This window comes from Ixodes scapularis, unplaced genomic scaffold (assembly GCF_016920785.2).
Source record: "Ixodes scapularis isolate PalLabHiFi unplaced genomic scaffold, ASM1692078v2 PGA_scaffold3__209_contigs__length_174095766, whole genome shotgun sequence".
Classification (NCBI taxonomy): Eukaryota; Metazoa; Arthropoda; class Arachnida; order Ixodida; family Ixodidae; genus Ixodes; species Ixodes scapularis.
Window position 1 is genome coordinate 170,854,575 of NW_024609868.1, and position 25,077 is coordinate 170,879,651.

Sequence of the window (25,077 nt, forward strand, 5' to 3'; positions counted from 1 at the left end):
CATCGGAAAAACATGTTTTCATGTTGATTGGCTATTGGGCTGATCGTGTACACTTCTACTTCAACTCACGTTAGTTGTAGTTGCATGTCTTCCAAACAGCTCTAAAATATCTCTTTTCTTAAATCCTACATTCCACACACTGTAGGACTCGAAGTAAATCCCTGGAAAATTGGTAAATTCTCAAAAGTAACACACTCGAGCATTGCCAGCTTTATCGGATATTTACTCGTAAAATATTCCCTGTTTTCCATTCCTTTTTATCCCGTCTTTTCAGCAATGACTTGCTTGCACTTCTCAGGCATCTGGCGCTCGGATCCTGCCCTGTACATTTGAGCTCGAGGGTTGACCCGGTACTCGAGATCCTCGTCGAAGAAAATTTTGTAAACCGCCGCCATGTTGGAATCGTCGTCCACCTGCATTTACAAGAAAAAAAGAGCGAACACAATTGAGATATAAATGACACCGATTGAAGAACATACTACAGTTAGTGTGGGCGGAATGAGATGGTCATAACAAGCATGTCCTACAGGCCTCTGTCCTACGTCTACTCATCAATATTTGAGACTCACACTATTATCAATCATTAAGTTGACGCCCTGACGACTGGAGACTGACAATGGGCTCATATGCATATAGCGGGATCTCGCAAAATATTTTTCTAAAATTGTTACTCAAGTGCAACTGCTGCATATCTACAAAAAAGACGTTTAAGATTCTCCGTAATGCCAAATTAGAGCGCAGTTCTGGAGGAGGGGGAGGGGAGGGTATGCCCCTGCTCTCCCTCCGTACCCTCCCTACTGAAAAAAACTATATGAACCCATACGGCAAACCATATGGAATAGTATGGATCTATATGGTTCCATATGGCCAACCGTATGGCATGGTATGGATTCATACGGTTCCATATGGCTGAACCATACCGAGCCATACCATACACATATGGTTCCGTATAGTTGGATATGGCTGAACCATACGAAGCCATACCATACACATATGGTTCCTTATAGTTGGATATGGCTGAACCATACGGAGCCATACCATACACATATGGTTCCGTATAGTTGGATATGACTGAACCATACCGAGCCATACCATACACATGTGGTTCCGTATGGTTGTATAGTCTAGCCCATACAAAACTATATTCATTCATATGGTCGCACCAGTACCATATACTCAACCGTTTACGTTCATATGACTGCAAACAATTCCACCTTATTGTCACGCGCGTCGCCGACCAAGCGCTCGTGGCCGAATGTTTATCATCTTTAAATCCTACGCAAGGGGCTCGAGGTTTGATGCCTGGGAGCGGGCGCGCCTTCTTGTTATTTCTGTAAATTTTGAGTTCTGGTAAATTCGAGAACCCTGTTGCTTATTTGTTGTTTGAATGTTCTATGGGCCGAACCTCCTACGCTGATTTTTTCAGGAGCCCACTTGTGTACATAAGGAGCTCCGTGTTGCGAGCCGGGGTCAGTCTCGCCCCAGCATTTGATTGGAAGTGGATATTCTGCTGGTAGCTGGCACACCAGGGAAAAAAAATGCCGGCCGTTGTCCCATATCGGTCTCGTATAAAACAAATTGTGAAAACAGCAATTCGAAGTTGTAAAGTGGCGCAGTGGTAAGGTGTCTGTTTCATAATCAGTAGAACACTGGCGACACTGGTTCAATCCTGTTACAGGTTCGGTGAAAAAAAAAAAAAGATGTTCTATGCAAACAAATTTATAATTTTGATAGGACCGCTAACCGGACGATAGGTCTACGCCCTGGTGACGGACTCACAGTGAGGGAAGAAGGAACAACACAGACTCCTTTCTTTCCAACCACAGGATGGTTTACTGAAAATCCGATAGACATAAAACAAAACAAACAAAACTCCCGACAGCGAGGCACAACGGACCGCCCCACAGAGAAAGCGCTCAGGCGCGACTTATCATGGAAACACGGCGCTCGTTCAAAGAACATTTTCTGCAAACTCAAAGGAAGAAAAAAAAAACAATTAAAAGGGGGATAAACTATACAAAGTAATATGGGGGTGAGTGGCGCGAACCTGAGTCCGGTGAGTGATATGGGGGTGACGCGGCCTCTTGCGATGTCGACCGAACTCGGGAGGTCGATGTGCGCTTGGGTGCTGTCGGCGTGGCTCCTCGGCGCAGGCACTCACCCACGAACGCACACACACTTGGGCGCCCAAAGCAGCGCTTGGACCAGGGAGCCCAAACACCTCCCGCGCTCAGCCTTCCGTCGCTACCGCAGTCCCGCCCAAACTTCGCGTTGCATTCACCCCCCGGCCAAGTCTTCGCGCACACTCCCTTGGCTCGGCTCGGAATCAAGCCGAGGTCCTCACTTTCCCAAATTCTAGCGGCAGACACCACTCTCCCTCGCCCCCCCCCCCAAAAAAAAAAATAATTGTTTTTTCTGCAGTTGTAACAACAAAATACATAAAAAAAAAAAAAAAAAAAAACGTCCCAGGCAAGTTTTGCAGTGAGCCTACCCCAGCTAACCATAAAGCGCACCCCCACTCCGACATCTGGAAGCTATTCCCAACATTCCGGGAAGCGAGTCGCCCATCGCTACCAACTCTCCGTTTCACCTTCAGACCGAGCGCAGTGGACGCCACGAGCCATCCCAGCCGATCCAGCGCCGGGAAAAAGTCGCGTGACCTGCCGGTGGGGCGGGGCGACACAGGGAGCTCAAGGTCGCATGACACTCCCTCAACGCCACATTGGCTGGGATGGCTCCTAGCGTTCCCTGTGCTCGGACGGAAGGTGAAACGGAGCAACCTCGCGAGAAATGTCTTCGGGACGAGGGAGGGGCCAGATGGCCATAAAACAGAAAGCGGGCGAGGCGAACGAGGCCCGAACCACCCTGCCGCTCAACGCGCGGGGCGAAGGAGCGTCCGGCGATCGGATGCGCTTGCTCGCGAGAACTCCAAAAAATAAATAAATAAATGATAATAATAATAATAATAATAATAGTCAAATTCTGTGACAAATCCCTATAACGCAGGGGTCTCCAAACTTTTTGGCCAAGGGGCCGGATTGGGGACCTCTCGCAGTCTCGAGGGCCGGAAAACAAATACATGTTATAAATCATTAAAAACAATATTAATAAGCCCTGATGAGCATTTAAATAGAGGAACTCAAGTTAGAGTAAAAACGAGAAGCAATCAAGGGTGGATTAATACATATACTTTATTTCGAAATTCAGCATATAGGTAATTGTGACATACGATAAGTGTGACCCAGATAACCCACCAGGCACAAATCAAAGCGCATATGAACTCTGGAATATTCGCACAGATAAAAAAACTAACGAGAACGGTAAAACTGTGATGACAATATGCAATAGTTATCACACATGACTCATATCACAATATACACGAGAACGCAAAGAAATTTTAACGTAGTTACAGATATGAAGCAGGAGACTAAGCACGGTGAACCTGATGATGACAACATACGACTATATGCCACAAAACACTAAGCAGTATTTGAGCCGGAATGCATCAGATTTTCGACACATTTACTCGGACATGAGGTGCAGGACTAATGTGAGCGGTGTAGCTGATCCTTCGGCTTTATTATTTCGCTGAACTGCGGCTTCAAGCTTGATGAGCCAATAATTAGGAGGGACTTCAAGTGTTCAACAGACACGTTAGCTCTGTATTTGGATTTTAGGTACTTTATCCTTGAAAATGTCTGCTCACAAAGGTATGTAGTGCAAAAAAGCAGTTTATTTCAGGTTTGGAAATTGCTCAGAGCCCAAGGATTTGTAAAACTGTATAAAATTTCCTACCTTGTAGTTTTCCTTCAGAATGTAGTTTGACTGTAAGTCAAACTACCATTCTGAATAAACTACAAACTGTAAGTCAAACTACAAACTAACTCTCCTATCGAAGTCAGAAAGCCGTTCGAAAAATTGCCTCTGAAGGTATCTGAGGATTTCCATTGCGAAGAATGAGGGGAATTCCACATCAGTCTCTGTACGGAGCTTTGCACAATAGGGGAAGTGATCCCAGGTCTGGTTTCACACTTGTCTTTCGAAGAGCTGTAATTTCACCCTGAATCCTTTAATATCCATGGATACGTCATGAATAAGACGTGTCTCGCCTTGCAATCTCACATTCAGCTTATTCACGTGCTCCGTCAGGTCTACACAGAACGACAATTTCCAAAGCCACTTACTGTTCGAAAGCAGCGGTTCGGGCCGCTTCTTGTCTGCGAGAAATTTCCTTATTTCTTCTCTAAGGTTGAAAAAACGCGAAAGCAGTTTACCGCAACTCAGCCATCGCACGCCAAACGTCTACAAACTCCGATTCACCATCTTTTAGGAATTCACGAAACTGGCTATGATTAAGCCCATGCGACCTTATGTAATTCATGGCTGAAACCACAGCTTTCAAAACACACGACATGTCCACATATCTCCCACAGAGTGCCTGCTAAAGAATCGTACAGCCCCCCCTACCCCCTCCCCCCCCCCCCCCCCCCCCCCAACGCACCGCTTGCGCGGCTGGAGCCGCGTTCGAGATTCTTCTATCCTTCGTCCTCCCCTAAGCTGACAGTGCACTGAAAGCTGCATACTCGCTAAACCAGTCAACTCCCGGTCTTTTGCCACGTGATCACACCCTCTCTGCATAATATTCACGAGTGGAGAGCGAGATCTGGCGATAAGAGACATGCAGTTGATTGGTCCGGCGAACACGCAGCTTCCACCGCACTGTCAGTTTTCGTGTGAACCGAGCATTCAAAATGCCTTTTTCGCTTCGGCGTCGAGCGAGAAATACGATGCTAGTGTTCTCTTTTTCCGGTATGTTCGGTGCTCGTCGCGCCGTCGCGTCTTTACGCGCACTTCTGCCCGCACTGGTAGCAGCGGGCCTATACTGGTAGCGGGCCGTGGGCCGGAGCTCAATATAAGCACCATGACCAGCCGCGGGCCGGTCAGAAAGCCTCCGCGGGCCGGATTTGGCCAGCGGGCTAGGGTTTGGAGTCCCCTGCAACGCTTAATTTTCTTTCTTTCTTTCTTTTTTTTTTTTTTTTGCTGAGGCATTTGGCGATATTTACAACATTTGTTTTCTACAATTAACAAAGAAAAAAAAAACGAATATTGTCTACGAAACTTTGCTGAACTAAACGGTAAGTGGAGGACAGTGGGGTAAGTGGAGGACGGGAGGCACTCACTTGATCGAATGACGTTTTAGCGAACGCCCACTAATGAGCAGCCGCAGACTGTCGCTGCGAAGCGGCGCGAACGCAGGCGGGGGGTTAACACGATCTCCAGTGATACACGCGCCGTCCGAAATTGCTGGCAATTTTTCCCCGGGCTGTTGTGCCAGCTGCCGCAAAATAGCCCCACCCGCGTTTCATCCTGCGGTTCTTCCGTCATCGCCGCCTGCGACGCTAGTCTTTTTCTATTTTGTTTTGGGCACAAGTTTGCCCCATTAATCGTTTAGTTTGCTTCTATTTTCATCGCCTCATCAATCGTCATTCGTGAAATTCTGGTGGAGGTGCGGGCTAATGCAGCCCATGAAGCGTACCCCTCCGAGGCTTCACAGCCAAAGCCCAGTCCCCCACTCAAGAGTACCATCCGCACAAACTACCAAGACCCAAGGAAGCCGCTGCACCCAACGCCTAACCCCGGAATTCTGACTTTTGCCACTCAAGAACACGCAACCAACGAGGCCGACGATGGACAACCAGTTGTTGCAGACCCCGGTTGCCCCGCCGTCGTATACGTGCCTATCGCACCCCGGACTCCAACGCCTTTCTTCGGTGAGGTCCAAGAGGACATCAAGGATTGGCTGCAACACTATGAAAGCGTAGCCCGCCACAACGAATGGACGACTGAGCAGTGCCTCCACAACCTCTACCTCTCCCTTGAAGGCACTGCGAGGCACTGGTTTGATAACCACGAAGCCTCTTTCACTACATGGAAGTCCTGCCCACCGAATTGAAGCAAACGTTCATCAACCACCACCATCGACAGTGAACGGAGGACTTTCTCCAAATAGAAGGGTGCAGGGCCTCAACGATACCATGACCAGCTTTCTTGAAGATGTCATGGGCCTCAGTACCCGAGCCGATCCAGAGGCAGCTGAGGGAAAGAAACTCTGCGTCCTTAAGGATGGCGTGAAGGGTGAAATTTTCAAAGTCCTCGTTCGCAATCCCGACAGCCGTCGACGGTCTTGTGACTGCAGCCAGCAACATCGAGCGCGCGCTGTCGTCTTGTGCAAGCCATTACCATCGACTTGCTGGCGTGACTGCTCCTCCAATCGTAACATCTTTCCGACTGGACCTAACCAGTGCCGGTGCCGACAGACTTCGGGAAATTGTCTGCGACATCGTCCGGGAAGACCGCTGCTGATCGCCCGTCCTCTCTCTCACTCACCGAAGTCGTGCGAAAGGAGGTTCACCAAGCCTTCCAGCCTTAGGCTCCTGTCACCGTATCAGCACCGGAGGAGATCACTGATCAATTAGTTACCCGCAGTGGTCCGCCGAACACCACCACCTCCGCGTCCGTACAAGGCAGCCCCCCGACATGAAGCTCCCTCGCCACGCAGTATCCCCGACACCAGGAAGATTGGGCGCACGTCCGCCGAGAACAAGCTTTGTCAAGAAAGACTGACCTGTGGCGAACAGCCGACCGACGCCCGCTCTGCTACATCTGCAAGGAAGCCAACCACATCTATCGTGGATGCTCCTACTGCCGACTTGGGCTGCGTGGGTTCGACCTGGACGACCACGCCCGAGGTACGGCGAACACCCTCACAACATCGAAGAGTACCTCCGATGTTAGCCATCCTCACCTCTCTCTGTTGTGAATCCACCGCCTCTCTGTTGTGAATCCCGCTCACCATCACCAAGACGTTCAGCGTGTCCAGTGCCACGACCCCGACGACAGAGCCTGTATCCCAGGGACTCCGGGGCAGGGGGGGTCCAGATTCCCCCCAAGATTTCTCAGGACGGGGCTGAGGCCCCCCCTCCGACTTCGAAGAAACGCAAAGCTGTTTATTCATCTATTGTAATTACTCCAGTCAGCGAGGCGGCAGAAGAGGCCGGATCAACGCCAAATAACCTTCTTCCGCTTTGCCCAACAAGGTGGACTGTCAGAATGAAGTCAATGAAAAGGTTCGCTGAAAACCTAGTTCAGGAGAAACTGAACGAGCTGCTACAAACAGAATATTCGATTGCAGACAACAGCAGGGCCATTTTGAACGGTTATGGGAGGCTTCTGAAAATGTTTGAAACACTGCTAGGAATAAACATTTCTATAGCTATGTTCGGTCCATGCGAAGAGCCTGCGAGGGTACTGCAACGTTCAACGTTTTGCGCCGCAGGTATCAGAGGCAATGTCCCATCTGCGGTCTGATGTCGCGTTTGAAGAGTTGTGGACTGCGCGAGCTCAACTGCAATGCGGCTAGTTTGAAGGACCTGCGCAGCGCAAAGCCAACAAAACCGCCAAAAAGGCTCAAAATGAGCAACAAACCTTCTTTACCAGTTGTACTCGATTGCAAGGCAGCGTTACGGAAGGAGTACTTGGAGGCTATAGACTGCATTCCGAGTGAAACTCAACGGCGGTTTGAATAGCCTGGTATGAAGCAGGCTAGTAAAACTAGAGAGCATTTTAACGCTGATGGGGGAAGACAGTTCACTACAGATGACCTGAAAAAGGCCCTAGGAGCTGCATGCATGTGATTTTGACCTGGCCCGACTCTGCGCAGTTTTTACTTTTGCCGACTCTTTTAAGCAACCTTGATTCCCTCACAATTGACTTCATATTGAGGACACTACAGGCAAAATCCGACGAAATTCGTGACCTCCTGGACCAAGTCGTAAAATATATGAAACTTCTTCATTCTGAGCCTGCATCTGTCGCTTCGGGGGAGCGCTCGTTTAGTGCCTTATGCCGCATTAAAATGCATCTATGCAGCCGCATGATTCAAGGGAGGCTAACATGCCTCCTCATTTTGTGCATTCAAAAAGGAAGAGTGTCGAGCTAAACCTGGACGACATCATCAAAAAATTTGTCTCCAGGACCGCCGAGCGATGGGCGACCTTTAGTCTTCTTCGAGACGATCAACGCACGTGGCTTTGGGGCCTACATGTGGATCTGTTTCCTTCAGCACGTTTTTGTGCACATTTTCACAATATGCATTAAGATGTCATTGTATATATGTAATTATCTTGGTTTACTTGTTCATTTCATAGTGTGGATGTCTTTTTGAATGAGCATTTCAAGAATAATAAACGTGATTCTCTGCAAACTCAGTTTTGCAATGCTGTGTATCCCCGTAGGAATTTTTAAATTGTCTGAAGCACTGTGCGTAAGTGTTTTTGCCATATTAGTGAGTTTTGGTGGATCGTACCTAAAAGCTTTGAGGGTCAGAATGTGCATGCGCAAAAAAGCAGTACAGTTGAACCTCAATTTAACGAAACCCGATTTAACGAGCAAATTCGGATTCCCCGCGCAGCCTATCCCGAAGAATGTCTTTCTCGACTTTACGAAGTTCCCGATTTAACGAAATAATTAGGGGGTCCCGGCGACTTCGCTAAATCGAGGTTCAACTGCATTGCGTTCTACGCGTGTGCATTTCTGACCCACAACTGTGTTGCGTACGAGCCATTAAAACTCCCTAGTGTTGTTATAAAGCAGGAAGGAAAAGTGATTGCACATGCTAAGTAAGGAACTTCATGCAAATAATATTTGATATTTTAATAAACAGTAAGTAAAAATAAAATTACAGAAATTTGGCTGCAGCCCTTGTCTCCTATAATAAAATATGCAAAAACAAAATGCTTGACTTCAGCCCCCCACTCAAAATCTGCTTCCGGAGCCAGGAAAACTAGCTGCGGCAACGCCTGGAGGTGGTGTTGCCGAAGACGATTGAACTCAAGAGCCTCCAAGAACGCAGGAGCACATCCACTCTTCCGAAGCCACGTATCGCAATGACGCTCCTGCAACAGTGCGCAACAACCTAAACGTTACTGAGGGCCACGACGCATCAGCACTTGTGGACACCGGAGCAGACTACACAGTTTTGAGTGGGAGACTCTCTCACCGCCTTCAAAAAGTGACGATGCTGTGGGATGGGTCACAGATACGAACCGCTCGAGGACACATCACGCCTGTCAAAAGATGAACTGCTTGCGTCAAAATTCACAGCGAGACGTGTCTTGTAAAATTCGTCGTTCTACAAGACTGTGCCAGAGACGTCATTCTCGGCATGGACTTTGTGTGAATACGGCGCCGTCATCGACCTTGGAGAGAACAGATTGACGTTGCGGACACCTGTTCCGCCTTCAGAAAAACCCCAAACAGCGTCAGCCACCGTCCGAGTATCTGCCGACCACGAAAACCTGCCGCCACAATCATGTTGTTGTACCCGTCGTAGCAGATTCAGCTATCTGCGGAGAAGTTGTTCTGGAAGGCAACATTCAATTGCTCCTGGGAAAACGAATAGGCATCACAGGAGAAATAACTGAACTTCAGGATGGGCGCACTGCGGTCCTCATGACGAACTTCCGACAAGAAACGCAACACCCCTTGAAAGATATCACTGTGGGCCATGTCGAGGAACTCCGGAACTAAGCCGAAATCACCGCAAGAACTGAAGAGTCCTCGTCACCTCAGCAAGACAGTATGTCTCCCGCACAGCTCGACATTGGCCCGAGCTTCCAGACCCGAAACGACGGCGCTTGATTAACCTCCTCGCCGAGTACCGGGATTGCTTTGCGACGTCGTCGAAGGTGAGCAAAACCACCACCGTTGAGAAGCACTGCATCATTACCGAGGATGACGTGCTCCCTGTGCATCGGTCACAATACCAAGTCTCGATAAACGAAAAGGGGGCCATTCAGGAGCAAGTACATGAAAATGCGGAACAACGATATAATCCAGCCTTCAAGCAATCCGTGGGCCTCATCAGTAGTACTGGTTAAGACGGAACGCTTTGGTTTTGCGGGGACTATCGGCAGCTGAACACAGTGACGAAGAGATATCTATCTACTTCCTTGCATCGACCAAATGCTAGACCGGCTGTGTCACTCTCGGTATTTTTCATCGATGGACTTGAAGAGCAGCTACTAGCAGATCGAAGTTGACAAACAGGACCGAGAGAAGATAGCCTTCGTCACGCCGGATGAACTGTAGGAGTTCAAGGTAATGCCCTTCGGACTATGCACGGCGCCAGCAACTTTCCAGCGTGTCATGGACACCGTACTGGCGAGACTGAAGTGGCAGACCTGTCTTGTCGACCTCGACGACGTCATAGCGTTTTAAAGTTACTTCGACGTGCACTTGCGACGACTCCGAGCTGTTCTCCAAGCCATGCAGTCCGCCGGACTCGTACTCAAGCCGTCAGACTGTTCTTTCGCCTCTGACGAGTTGATGTTCCTAGGCCACATGGTTAGTAACATTGGCGTCTGCCCAGGCCCCAAGAAAACTCGTGCAGCCGCGGGATTTCCAGCGCAGACAGACAAAAAGGCCATGCAAAGATTCTTTGGACTTTGTGCCTACTTTCGACGTTTGTTTGGGATTTCGCAAGGATTTCTGCACCGCTCACAAACCTTACGAAAGATGCCGAGATGTTTGAATGGGCCGAGGAGCAACAGCAGGCATTCGCAGGCTGAAGCGAATACTCTAGACTTCTCCTGTTCTTAGACCCTTTGAATAGGACGCAGAAACCAAGATTCACACAGAAGCTAGTATTGCAGGACTCGGGGCGGTACTGGGTTAAGTGCAAGGAGGCACTTAACCCAGTACCCTTTGGTACTGGGTTGCCCTTTGGTGAACACTTTCAACTGATCTTACAAGATAAACCTCATTGGAGTTTTGTATGAAGCTGCAGTACTCTAGGTGTTGCAGGACCAAGGCTGTGAAAGGCACCTAAGTGTGTTATGGCCTGTTCTACTAGGCATGCGAAGTACAAAATTCAGCGTTCCACACGTTTTGGACAAAATTGTTGACATGCTGTGAGAAGAAATGTAGCTGAATGTTTATTGCAGACCTTCTCAATGTTGTTCTGCAAACCCTCGTGGTTTCTGGGGTCACCTGATAAGCGGCACCAACATCCGGTTGTCCGTAACAGCAGTGGAGTCGATTGCAGAGAGGCATTATTATGATTAATAAATATGTTGAGAACAATTGGACTGGGCACACTGTCTCACGGAACTGTCCAGCACTTGGGCCACTGGAAATGGTTCCATGGTATGTACTGCACTCTGAGCGACTCAACTTCAAGAGTTCTAGTATGCACACATTTAATTCGCGTTAATGAGCACCAGTGGCTCGCTGGGCAAGCCGTAGGACTCAGCTTTCACGAAAGGCGGGGCAGAACCCGCAGCATAACAGCACCTTGCCATGCTTGTGGGAGGTTCATACTCCAGGTTACGGCGTCGCCAAAAGGGTAATCGGAAAGGTACCAGGACCAGCACAGCTCCACACTTCTTAGAACGATCCTTTCTGTAAGCAGTGTTCTCCACTGTATCAATCGACAAGGTGACCGCCATAAACCGAATCGTGCATCCACGTTTTACGTACCGCTAGAACCGTCGTGGGATGAGTCTCGAGAGTGAGTAAAGGTGCATCAGCTTATTCGGGACCAAGTGCCCATTTTGAGAATTACACTGAGAGTTGAAGCAACACAGAAGGCTCGCGTCTCGCAGCGTCACCTGTAGAATGACCGTTCGGAGCGTCGGGACACTGTGAAGGTAACACCATTCACATCGAAGAGCTCACCACTGAAGGGGGGTTACCGAGTTTTTAAGAGCCACTAATCGTAGTAATCGCATTCCAAAGACGCTGGGTTGTCGTAGATTGTCTTTCACCAGCTAGGTCATGTAGGGCTGAGGCCAAGGCTGGGGGATCCGACGCCGGAAACGTGCAGGAACCAAGCAGACGACGTGAGGCTCGCGGAGTCCGAGCCACGATCCGAGAAGCTCTAGTTGCAGCCTTGCCTCCGAGAAGACTGGATATTCTTTCCGGCGGGCACACAATACTTAGACAGCACGCCTGCGGCTGATGCGGATCGCAAGAGGTGGATAACAGGACGATCAGTGAACAGCCAATAGGTCCAGCACGGCACAGAGCACAAACAGAGACGATTGTCGCCGCCATGTTAAAATAAAACGAGGCTGAGCCAGGCCAAGCTTTAGTTTAGTACACGCATACTTTATTACAAATAAATATATAAATGTTGAAACAGTTTTTATTTATGTTTAAAATTTGTAATGTAAGTCGATTAAAGCAGGAACATTTACGTTGCGTCAAATGAGTTTCGTCGTAACACCTGTCGTCAAACCAGCGAACGTCGCCGCATCGCCATCGCCATCGTCACCAAAATCAAAAACAAACCAAGCTGCAAACTCTCGAGCCACCGTATTTCGGGCGGTTTCAGGCCTTTAGGCTTACGGAAAAACATCGAAGAACGTTCTTGAAGAAACAAAGTGTCCCAGGTGCCGGCGTGCCCATAGAGCCAGCTGTGGGTTTCAGTCTACTTGGTGAGTACTTTTCCAGCCCTTTCTTTTCGGAGCGTGTATGGCGTGTTCTTGTGTGTGCAGGCAGCGTGAAAGCGGACGTGTGCGGTTCCTTGTCGCACACATTCTTTGCGCATTGGATGACCCTCAAGCTTTTTCCAAGGAAGTACCGGAACCGACCTGTCACTGAGCGAGCAGTCAAATGGCGGGAACGGACCCAGAGGCAAGTTCCCACGGGGGCGTGGGGCGCCGAGCGAGGCGCTTGGTGAGTGATCGGGGAGCTTTATCTCTTAGATCGGTGTTCAAGGCTTGAGTCCTGCAAATCGGGTGGCGGCTTGGTACCACCTAGCTAGGCGGTGTGTTTTGCGGAACCCATGACTGCTGAAGGTACCAGTTTGCGTCCTAGCGCTCGTATTTGCACCCCGTTTGTTTCCACTGTTGGAGGTCGGATCCAAGTTCGATTTTCGTCCTGGGAAACTACTCGAAATATTGCGTGACCTGCGCCTTTGGAAGTACCGTCTGTATTGGTGACGTTGCTTGCGAAGAGTATAAGGAGTTATTTTTCGACTGTGGCACGGACTTTTTATACAAAGTGCTGTATATGTAGCGCTCATTTACTAACCCTCTGGCAATACTTTATTGTGAAGGTCGGGAGAAAAAAAACGCGCATTGAGTAGTGCCAAAGAAAACAGAAAAAAAAGGTGTTCCAAACAACTTGAGGAGACCATGAGCTGATTTTCAAGCTACTGCCTCCTCAGTTCATAAGCAAGTAAGAAATCACGTGGTCTTATTTCACTGGAACCCAAAGTTTTCGCAGCAGTCTGAGAGTCAGCGAGAACAAAGCCTTTGATAAAATTCACGCTTTACATTTTTGCAAGCACCAACAGCCAAAAAGTATAAATTACGTGTAAGCGATTGAGCGAGCGAAGAGACAAGCAATGGCAACCATTTTGCTATCACTCAGTCAGTCTCGCGACAAGGTAATCGCATGAAAGCGACGGGAGCAAGCAGTCAAGTAATTGAGCGACATTTTCTAGAAATCCAAAAACCGAGCTACAGTGACAAGTCTCAGTTGCTCGTCTCGTTGCTTGCTAAACCGCTTACATGCGTTTCAGCCTTTATTGTGCGAATGCGAGAGAGACGTGCCATGAGTGAGTGCTGTGTTGCCAATCATTTCATTTAATTTATTTTCACCTTAAGGGCATGGTCAGGATTCGTGCAGTGTGCAACTCGTGCACTGGCACTTACGTGCCATTGTTATACAAATAAAGACAAACAAGAAAAGGAAGCTCATTAATCATACACAGTGGCAATAAAATACTTTTAACAAGAAAAATGAATCCGTAAGCTTGCTAGAAATACTTCTGGGATTACGATGGTGGATGGTAGGCTGTTCCAGTTGCAGATGGCTTGAGAAAGGAGACTGATTGAATGCGTTTGTGGAACTGGAAATACAAGATGATGTTCATTCCGGAGGTGGTGATAAAGAGTTCTTCAGGTCGGGGCAATGATAGTCAGCTTTATGAAGGAGGTAGAGGCGAGATAGCTTTATGCCGAGCTGCAAAGAATTCACTTCTAAGTACCTCTCCTTTCAGGGCCATATTGCCATTTGCTTACAAGTGCTGCATGGGCCTCGTGCACTGGCACTTACACGCCAGTTCCAAAACTAACACAAACACATCAGGGGGTTTTAGGCGGGTTAGCCATCCTACAAAATGGTGCTGCTCAGTTAATTTATATCAAGTTCAAAATGAACAGCACTCTTCATTGATGGCTGATTCATACGACGAACTGATCCACACAAAGGAGCACACTCACAAACGACAGGCAGGACGTACCAAACATGTTCGCGGCCCCACACTGCTGAGAAGCTCTAACATTGTGCGATCACACTGTGACACAGTTGTCACAAATCGAAATCAACATTTTCTACTTTAAAAAAAGAACTCTGCGCCACTGTTACGTGCAGAGGGAGACTTAACACAATGATAGGCTTAGTGCGAAGCACCATTAGCTTTACTAAACAAAGTCATGATAAAAACACAAGCGTAGTCCTACTCGAGGAGACTTTGGCGTAGAAGCGACGAAGTCCTGGGCTCGCCACGGGGCATTTGGAGACGCCTTCACTCACTCCGTGCTTGCGCCTTCAATACACCACAGCCACAAGAAAGTAGGGGTGCCGCAAACTTTTGGCAAACCGGATTTTTAGGTCGAGCATTTGGGATTCGACTGTGTCAAACCGGTTCGACAAACCTTCGAAACTTTTAACCAGATTTGACTTGTTCGACTTTGTGGACAGCGTGGCAAGACCATGATACAAGCATGTCTAGGTCTACAAAAATTGTGTTTCACTCAAAAGGTTATTTTAATTTTATAAACAGTTGCAAATAAAAGAAACTAACTCTAACTACTGAACAAGTTAATAACTTACTTTTTTGTACTGTATTAACTGGAATAACCAATAGGTGCTGCCCTTAATTCATCCCTTAGCCATCACCATCCAATCCGAAGCCAACTGGCCAGCATGTCGCGCGTGCGAACAGCAGTCGAACATTTTTCTAACTTTTCGCAAGAAGTTGGAAAAAGTCGAACCTGGTCAAACTCGAACGTCGGCTGGTTTGTGACACCCCTACAAGAAAGGTCTTGCTGGCTGAACGGTTCATTGGAGATGCAAAGCGCTTCCGTCGTTCTAGACACGATTTGACAGAAGCTTTTTGACGCAGATGAATACCAGAATCTGCACCGTGTCAGCCCGGCAAAGTTCCTCATACCAACTTTTTTGATACGAGAAATGGAATGAAAGAATGTTTTGTGGCAATAGTTGGGGTCATTTTGCTTTAAAAGTCTTACTTCCAATTTTCAGAAAGGCACAAGCATTGGAGACCAGCTGCCTCCACAATCATGCCCCCCCCCCTGCTTTCCTGGTAGTTGCTGTCGGTGAGTAACCTGAGCCTTTGGCTTTTCTACCTTTCTAATAGAAATGAATGGTTCTTCTACACGTGCTAAAGTGAGAAGTATGCTACTGCAATGTTTTTCAGTTTTGTAACCCTTTATTTCCTCAGACCAAAAATTTTTCTTCAGCTTGGTTCAGATCCCCAATACATTCATGGAATATTGTGTCCAGAAATTTCAATTGTGCATTGTGTGTATGGGGGGGGGGGGGGGGGGGAGTTTACTTCGCTGGTCCATTTGGTAGACAGGACGTTGTGAGAAAGAGAAGTGTAGATAAAATACAAGTGCAAGTTTTATTATGAAAACCTTTTAATACGGGACTGATGAAAAAATTAGAATATGAAACAATAGATGTCCTGTCTTCCTTTTTCTTGTTACTTTCTGTAACCTAGTCTTGTGACTTAGAATCATATACTACTACATAAGATTCGATCGATGACATGGAAGGTACTGCAGCTCCTTAAAACCTTAAAAAACACATGCAAAGGAAAAAAACATTGTTTTTTTTTAAAACAGTCTTGATGGAAAAAGATTGCTTTAGAACAAATTTACAACGAAAAAATACAATTTTTAGAGCTATATTTATGGCGCAAAACGAATTTGTAGTTGGCGCCCGTGAGAGCCGTCGCTGGTCACGTGTTAGACCTGTGCACCGCCGCGCTGTGTCGCCGAAGCCGCGGAGACCCGCTGCCGCCGCATGCTGAGCACTGTGCGCTGCCGCTCCAATGCATTTCTCCACGGCGGCGCCGCCGTCGTCGTGCAAGTTTGTGTGCTCTGGGGTGCCGCCGCCGTCATCTTACCGGTGTACAGGTTTATCACGTCTGCTTGCGCTTTTTCAGGAGCTTCCTTTGGGCTCTAAAAGTAACTTATTAATCTTTGTTTTTTGTTGCACTTCAAACGAAGATGAATAAGTAACTTTTCGAGACCATACGAAGCATCCGAAAGAGTGCAAGTACCGTAGAATACTGTGCATCCGCCCACACCACACTAAGCGCCCATTCCCAAATTTGTAGGATCTGAGAAAATACACAAAGTACATTCATATGTAAAATTGATGAGCGAAGAAGGGCCCATCCCCGATTTTTTCACGATTATCTCCAAAGTTTGAGTGGGCGCTTGCTCGGTATTTTACGGTACCATGTGACAAATAGCGGCCAATCACGTGATAAATAAGGGCCACTTCTCCGCGGTGCCCGCGGGCGCCAACTACAAATTCGTTTAGCGCCGTAAATATAGCTCTAAAAATTTTTCTTTTTCGTTGTAAATTTGTTTTATGACTTCCTTTTCCTAATCCGGCTGTTTAAAAAAAAAGTTTGCTTTCTTTGCATGTGTCCTTTAACTGTTTTAAGCAAGCCTAGCTCTTCCACCTAGAGCCGTTCCCTAGGCATTTAGGAGGAATGTAGCACGTCCACGCATTCTACCTTGCCCCTTGGCTGTTTTGGACGTCCCAGGCCCGCTCCGAGCTTATTTTGCGGTGCTGCTGAGAGATGGCAGCACGCATATTTTTATTGTACACGTTTTTAAGGATGGCGACCGATTCTGGAGTCATGTGCGGCCCAAGCCGCACAAGCTTTAGAAAAGGGAAAAAAAAAAAAAAATTTAGGATGAAAAACTGTAAAACAAAAGCCGGTTAAGTGGTTAAGGTGAATATTGTGCGACATCATTATGCAGTTTCCTTGTTTCTTCGAGAATATCTAATTGGATACGAAACACATTTTCATGACGTGCAGGCAACGTCAAGAAAAATGTTAAGTGATTGCAGACTCCGCAGTCCATCTATGGCTGATTTACACGACGTGCTAATCCGCGGATAGGTTTATCAAGTGACAAGACGTCCATGGAACGTTAGTCACCCAAGCGCATCCACACTAAAGAGACGAGCAGGCGACAGCGAGGACATACTATACCTATTCGCAGCCTTGCAATTTTGCGAAACGCCTACATCGCAGTGTGGCACTGTTTTCCAAGAGCAGAAGTGATGTTTGCGACTAGGATCACGGTGCTATCATGAAAAGGAATCGTTGTGTGCCGCTGTTACATACCAAGTGGGCTAAAACATAGTGGCAGGCTTAGAGCGAAGTGTCACTTACTTTACTAACGACATGACACAAGTATGATCCTGCTTCAGGAGGCTTCAGCATCATAGCGATGAAGTCCTGGGGTCGCGGAGAGGCATTTGGAAATACCTTTACACACTGCTCGCTTGTGCACCACTCTTCAGCACAAGCCATAAGAAAGGTCTTGCTGGATGGAAAACTGGGCGGATCTGCAGGAAAGATTGCAGCATGCTAGGCGAGTTTTGACAAGCTTTTTGACACCAACCCGGAGGAGTACCAGGACCTGTGGCGTGTCAGCTGGGCAAAGTTCTTGCAGCTTCTTTCACGCGTGGAGATTTAAGAGTGGCGCGACAAAGCAATGATCCACTCTCTTTGTTTGACTGATTTGAAAACAAAAATATTCGTGAGCTGTTGCTACTCTACCATAAAAACGCTTTTCGAGTAACTCACTTGCCAAAAATCTGCGATTAAGAAGGCACTCTGCCCTTTCAGTATGAGTGTCCGCGGACGAGGGACAAATCTCAGGAATAGCCTACATGATGGTAACTTGACAAATGGTGCACGGATGAAAATTGCAATTCGATGTATCATGTGAATTTGCCATTATTTGGCAATTATCCTAATATGATCAGTTGATCCTAATTAAGAAAGAACAATTGTTCTCTGAAACAATGTAATGAAAGGAGGTTTTTATAAATAATGCCGGCTCATAATGGAAAAGGCTTGGTGGATCAGAGACTTTCCATAGATCAGATATTACGAATTGCAGGCGTATGCTTAATTGAGAGAAGAGTAAAAGTACAGGCAAGGGTGGTGAATTGCATACATAACTAAACCTGAGACACCGGAAGAAGGACGCGAAAAAGAGAACATCAAACACAACACGTCTCAACCACAGCTGCATTTTTTTTTTACTTCTTAGTCGGTGGGTTGACTTTGGCCAGTGTGGGAACGTTGAGGGCAGTTCTTTTTTCCCCCTTGCTGACAATCTGGGGGTGTGACTTAGTGTGAGGGTTCTTGGCATTGACTGCGGTTTACCCCTATAAAATGGTGTGGTTTTAGAATTAACCTGCAGCTGTGTTCGAGACATTATGTGTGTCGTCCTCTTTTTTGTGTCCTCCTTTTTCCTTCTTCCGGTGTCTCAGATTTAGTTATATATGCTTAATCCATGCTCAAAGTGAAGACATTAGCTTGTGCTGGCATTGCCAACCTTGTGTGCATGGTCTATGAAAAGTGCTTAATGACTGTGGTTAAGAGAGAGGAGTTTCTGCTTTCAAGAACAGCATGGGGTGAATGGAAAAGTGTTCTCACAAACAATGAATTCTCCGGGTTACCCACTCAGTCTAACCGAAGGATGTAGGATAAGCATTTTGAATTCTTTAGGATTTGCCAAGGGATAAAAAAAAATGCACAGAAAAGTAGGGGGAGGAGAATGGCACAAACATTTTGGGGCTTGTGTTCTTACATTTGAAGTTTTTGTGCAGGAAGCATTAAGGCCCGTTCACACTCTTGCAACCGAGTACGACCATGAGAGACGAGACCGGTTTTCAAGCCACTTGCAATCTCTTAGGACCAGCTGCGTTCTGGCGCATCCCGTCCTAAGAACTCGCAAAAGGCTTAAAAACCGGTCTGGTCTCTCTCGGTCTTACTCGGTCACAAGAGTGTGAACGTCACTTTACTGAAACAGCACTTCAGTCACGGGGTCAATAAGTCATTGCTAGTCAATACCTGATTCCACTGATGCATATCAGGCAAACACCTCTTAAAGGGCCCCTGGAAAAAAAAAAAGTTTTTTGAACAGTCTGATAAGGACACTCGTGCCAAAAAATAAATTTTATGCGAAAATAATTAATTTTTTAGAGCAATATTGACGGCAAGAGATTTATTCTAAATTCTGCGCGCAAAGTCCATGACGTCCCGGAATGGTCATTCGCTCTCGCCACCTCAACACGAAGGCGAAGCTGATCTCCCTCTCCTCTACTCGCTCAAAGTGCCCAGAGGAAACAGGTGGAAAGGAGGTGACTACCGACTAAATTGCGTCTCGCGCCGTCAATATTGCTCTGACTAATTTTTTTTTCACGTAAAATTAATTATTTGACACGTGTGTCCCAACAAGTCTGTTTAAAAAAAACATTTGTTTTTCTTTTCAGGGGCCCTTTACTGAAACAACTTTGCTCTCATAAGTTCTAATTTAACACTATTGTGGGAAATGACTTTCAGGAAGCATGAACTGCAAAATTCGCTCGTGAAAAGGATTGGTAATTTTTAACAAGATGCTTTGTCTCTTCCAGTTGTACCAAAAAGTGCATAAGGGGTGGACGTTACTTAACCATCATTTCAATCCTGGGGACATGGAGTCATTGCTAACCAGGGCCGGTCACTGCTAGCCAAAACAAAACTTCATAGGTGCATATCAGGTTAGTACTTTTTTCTGGTATTTATTTTTTTATTTTAACGAGACAACCTTGATATGCAGAACAGTAATTCTTTCAGAATATACATAGTTTCTAATTTCCAGAGAATTGAGCTCATCTTTCTGAAGTTCCAAATCAAAAGCACAGGCTGTAACCTATTTTTGCCAAACATCATGCAGTTTTGTTGGTTTGCTTTTCATAATGAACGATTCAACTCCGCTGGTGCAAGGGCATCGATAGATTTCTGGAACCATTAAACACAGATGGAGCACCTTATCTGGCGTGTGGCTTGTTAAAGGGATACTGAACCGAAATTTGAATTTCGCGAAATAAGGCTCTAGAGGCGTTGAACAGGACTCTACGAACTCCAAAACATTACTCGTACATCGATGTCTCAAACAGATCGCTGCACTTTTGGAAAAGAAGGGCACGATCAAGCGAGGTCTTTGACATCACTGTCCTCCGGGAGAATTTGAGAATGAGGGGAAGCGGCCTCGCTTCTCTCCTCCTCGCTTCGGTTCACCAGCTTGACACGGGACGTAGCGAGGAGGAGACGGAATGAGAATCGTGACGTGCCTTGTCTCGTCGGCCTCCTCGGCCGGGCACTTCTTTTCTAAAAATATGGCGATCCGTTAGAGATATCGCTGTATGAGTGATGTTCTTGGGTTTTGCAACGTCCCGCCTATCTGTCCAGCCTTGTTTTGCGAGTTCGAAATTTCAGTTCAGTATCCCTTTAACCTCGAGGTGTATGTCCTATGCCTTCTTCCAGGTGCTGGGCATGTTGAGTTTGCGATCCTTTACCCTTACTCCGAGTGCAGCAACTGTACTCTCTGTTTCACGATAACTTGACGAGCTGTGAAGGCTGCGGCCTTCCCGACCCAATAAGAGCGTCGAAGCAAGGCACGTGACAGCAACCCCATGGTTGAGGTCGCTGTCGAATCGCTTGGTTGAGATTGCTGTCGAATCGTTTTTACGAATCGGCTACAATTGCTGAAAAAGTAGGTCCCGTAAACAATTCCGGTAAAGTGTAAACACATTGGAATCTATATGGAGATCCCACTGCATCGCGAAAATCAGAACCCGCGAATTATTTCAAAACTTCAGCTTCGACCTTAATTGCGAAATATGGAGCCCGCGAAAAATAAGTCTGCAGTAAGCACAAATAAAGTTATTTCCTTATGAATTCCAGGATTTGAGTGTTTCTGGCTTACATTTGTCTAGTCTAAACTAAAATTTTGTGCTTAAAGGGGCCCTGCAATGACCTTTTTACTGGGTTTAATTTGCACCAAACCTGAGCGCACTGAACGTAGTAACTTAATGAAATTTTTCCTTTCTCAAATTTCGCTTTATTTTAAAAGTTATAGGCGAATTAGAATTACAAAAACAAGCAAAAAATAACCTCCTTCATGACGTCGTAGGTCCTGGCTTGAGTGGCCATGAACTAGAGGAGGGGTAGTGAGCTTATCGAGCGTTCACGGTTGCCGCACTCCGGGTCGACGGCTCGAGAGGGCGCCACTAAAGCATGTGTTGGATAGGCTCTATGAAGCGGGCGGCCGGGGCGGCTCGCATTCCATTTGCTGCGCGATTAAAGACTATTTCGGCATAACACTTCATTGGCCACAAACGACACCAAACACGGGGTAAAGATCAGTTCAGAACGGGAGCCACTTCGCGCTCCCATGCCGCCAAGTGGACAAATCGCCAGCAGGGCCCGCGCCGAAAACCTTCGGAACGCTCGGAACCGGTCGGATCGTCGAGAAGGGATACAACCGCAGCGCCGCCGCGTACATCCGGGACTTTTCTATGCTGGCCGTTCGTCGTAGCCTCATCCCACTAGTTCTTTCTAGTATGCGCCGTTTTTTCCGTCGCTTGGTGACGGGTCTCTTCTTGTTTCCGTAGTTTATAAACTGCATTTGTTTTTTTTCTCGTCTAGAATACTGAACAAAAACTTCTTTTATAAATAATTGAAACGGTTCGCGCCACTTATATTTTGTATTTCGACTAAAAAGAAGCTTTTAGCGGCTCTGACCAGTAGTAAGCCTAGGACCAAAGACGTCACATTTTGCGCGCTTTCGGTACCGCGGGTCGCCCTCGTCGGTGGAGGCGGTTTCCGCGTCGCTCGGTCAAAATATGACGCACTGATATTTAGTTACTCTCTCCGTGCCCGCTGGCTTGTCCGAACCCCAAGAGACATGGAAACCGCAAAAAAGGTAGTTGCTTAAATATGATTGCAGGGCCCCTTTAATGGACTGCAGGGATGACTTAATTAACTAAACGTTCCTGTCCATGCATAGAATAATTTATTAATTATACTATACTAAGATTATGTGGCTACACTTCCATTAAAGGTGTAGGGAAACGAAATTTCAGCGCTCATTTCCTAGCTTTAATGTGTTTCATGTTGCACCCTAACCTCAAAATCACCAGTCTTCCGTTGAAAAGCACAAGAAAACTAATTTTAGAGCTAAATAAACGACTTTCAATGTGCACCTGGTGGATGCATTCTGTTATGATCGGGCACCCAGAGAGCAGGTTCGGCTTCCTGGCAGCGCAATCGACCTCCCATCGACTGACCAGAGTCTTGGGCTCGGCATTCTGGCGCCGCCGAACATGCTGACCGACGCGGCGTGGGTGGGGTGCAGCTTCCGGGCGACGCCGAGCGGGCCACCCGGCACAGCGGGAGCTGACCCCCCTGACACCCCGCTGAGAAACAGAGGCCCGCTTCCTCAGCCTTCGGACCGGGTGCTAACGAACAATGGAGACAAGTGGAGACGTTTGGGTCTCGGCGTATGATCGGGAGAGCTGCCTGTTTCTGCGTTCTTCTGGGAAACGGGACGAGAGGGATGCTTGGACCGGGGTGTGACCACGTGGGAGGTCTGCGTCCCGGGAGACTGCAGAGACGTCCCGTGGTGACGAAAGTTGTATGCTATGTAAGTTGACGAAAGTTGTATGTTATGTATTTTCCGTCATGCGGTGATGTATTGCCTTGATAAATGTTTGTGATTGTTTTCAAAATGTGAAAGTTGCAGAAGGTAGATGATTTTAAATATTAGGTCAGTCATAAAATTTAAGTCAATAGACCCTTTTCCAACGTCAGTGTGAACGCCTGTCCGCCATTGCTTGCTCTCATACTCTGAGCATATACTGAAAGCGAGCCCTGCGTCAGCGTTCAGCGAGAACTCGGATCCAGTCACGCACTTCGTGAGCAAGCAGTACTGACAGCCATTGTTGCTTGATAGACTTTTGAAAAGGGTTTACTGACTAGATAGATATTGTACAAACTATTTTACGAGAACATGTAATGTGACTGTCGGTTTTGTTTACATTACTTTCAGATGCCCGTCGGAGGTGCGTCAGCCTGTGACCAACTGGGAAAGCAGATGCAGCTCGCCTCAAAGAATTGCCTCATTAGCATGCACGAGCTACTTCAAAGCCTGAGACTGGAGGACAAATAAACGAGCCTGCGGGTGGAATGCATGTTCACAATTTCTCGAAGTTCGAGCATTTCTCTGTGCATGCACTTTCTGCTATCTTGCATAGGCTTTAAAAGGAAAGTGTTTCCCTGCTGAACTTCATGTTTCACTGATGAGTGAACCATGTGGTTAATACGATCGAAATACACCAATACGCGGCTCTGACATCACGTTGCTACGGTGGCGCTGCTACTGTTAGGGCGCATGTGCAGACGCTTTACGTCACGTGAATGTCGTTCTTGTGCACACGCAGTGCCTGCACCTCGTGTAGAAACTGAATTTGTTCACACCTCGTGAAAGCTTGTTGGTAAATAGTGCGTTGGCCTATAGATCATATCAACGATTTAAACTGCATGAACAATATCATCCATAACAACCATAGGCCATACAAACCATATGGACCATACAGACCGTACCAACCCGTATCAACCATATGACCCATACCTACCGTACGAACCATATGACCCGCACCAACCGTATGAACCATATGACCCATACGAACCATATGACCCGTACCAACCATATGACCCGTACCAACCGTATGACCCGTACCAACCGTATGACCCGTATCCCATAACGCTATATGAAGACCCGTATGGAAAATTCATATGGTTTTTTCAGTAGGGCTTCCCTATTCCTCTTCTGCTGTCCTCCCATTTAGAGGAAAATTTTCGCTAAATTCCCCGCTAAATTAAGCGAAAATTTTCTCACTAGACTTCGCGAGGAAATAAGAGAGTTTTCGTAGATCGTGTTTTCGGGTCACGCTATTTGTAGCGGGAGCTAGCGCTGCCACTCTGATGCATGCTCTGAAGCGCGCGACCGTACCGGTAGCGGGCCTTTGAAAACGATCTATTAAAACTCCCTATATTCTCGGAAACTTTAGCCGAGAATTCACCAACATTTTCCCGCAAAATTGCTCGGGAAATTGAGCGAAATTTCTCCCACTAAATTTAGCAAGGAAACTGAATTGGTGTCGAGGTCACGTGACGTCGATTTCCCCGCTACATTTAGCGGGGAAAGTTTTCCACTAAATTTATCGGAAAATTTTTTCGCTAAATTTAGCGGGGACATTTTTCCGCTAAGCTTAGAGAAAAACTTTTCAAGCGATGTTTAGCGGGAAAATTCCACCGCTAAATTTAGCGGAAAAATATCCCCGCTAAATTTAGCGGAACCATTTCCTGCCAACTTTCCCACATAATTCGGCGGGAAATTGTTCCCTCGTGAGGTAACACGTGACGTCACGTGTGACGTCACTATGAGAAACATCCCATAATGCAACGCGTGGTTACGCCGACGCCGCTCAACCCAGAAGCGGGCGCCTAATAGCTGCGCTCTAAGAAATAATTGCCACGTGTCGCCGTTATAAACATAACTGGCGACACGTATTGCGATACATCGATATAGAAATTGTGGTCAGCTCCGCTTACATTTATTAGTATTTCAGAATGAAATGGCTGTCCAAGAGAAGCTGGTTTACTTCCCTATCTTGTACAACATGTCTTCTGGTAATCCGCGTACTCCGTATAGGTACGGAATCGGGAACGCAGCTTTCGGGTATATATTACAATATGGATGCTCCGAGCACGAGAACGACAATACTACCGGCGATCAGCTTCACTGACTTCGGCAACGTAGTGGGAATGAAGATAATGGTCAGTTTGAAGGGACAATGAAGGCAATTTTGGACATCTTTTTGGCGATTGAACTG

General features: G+C 47.1%; 1 protein-coding gene across 1 annotated transcript in view; it reads right to left on the minus strand.

The window, feature by feature from the left end:
- Positions 1-257: 257 nt before the first annotated feature.
- Positions 258-25,077, minus strand: part of LOC121837369 — a 52,649-nt gene continuing 27,829 nt past the window's right edge. The window contains exon 4 of the mRNA XM_042292975.1: positions 258-413. Within this exon, the coding sequence (XP_042148909.1) occupies positions 258-413 (156 nt within the window). The remainder of the gene's footprint in view (positions 414-25,077) is intronic.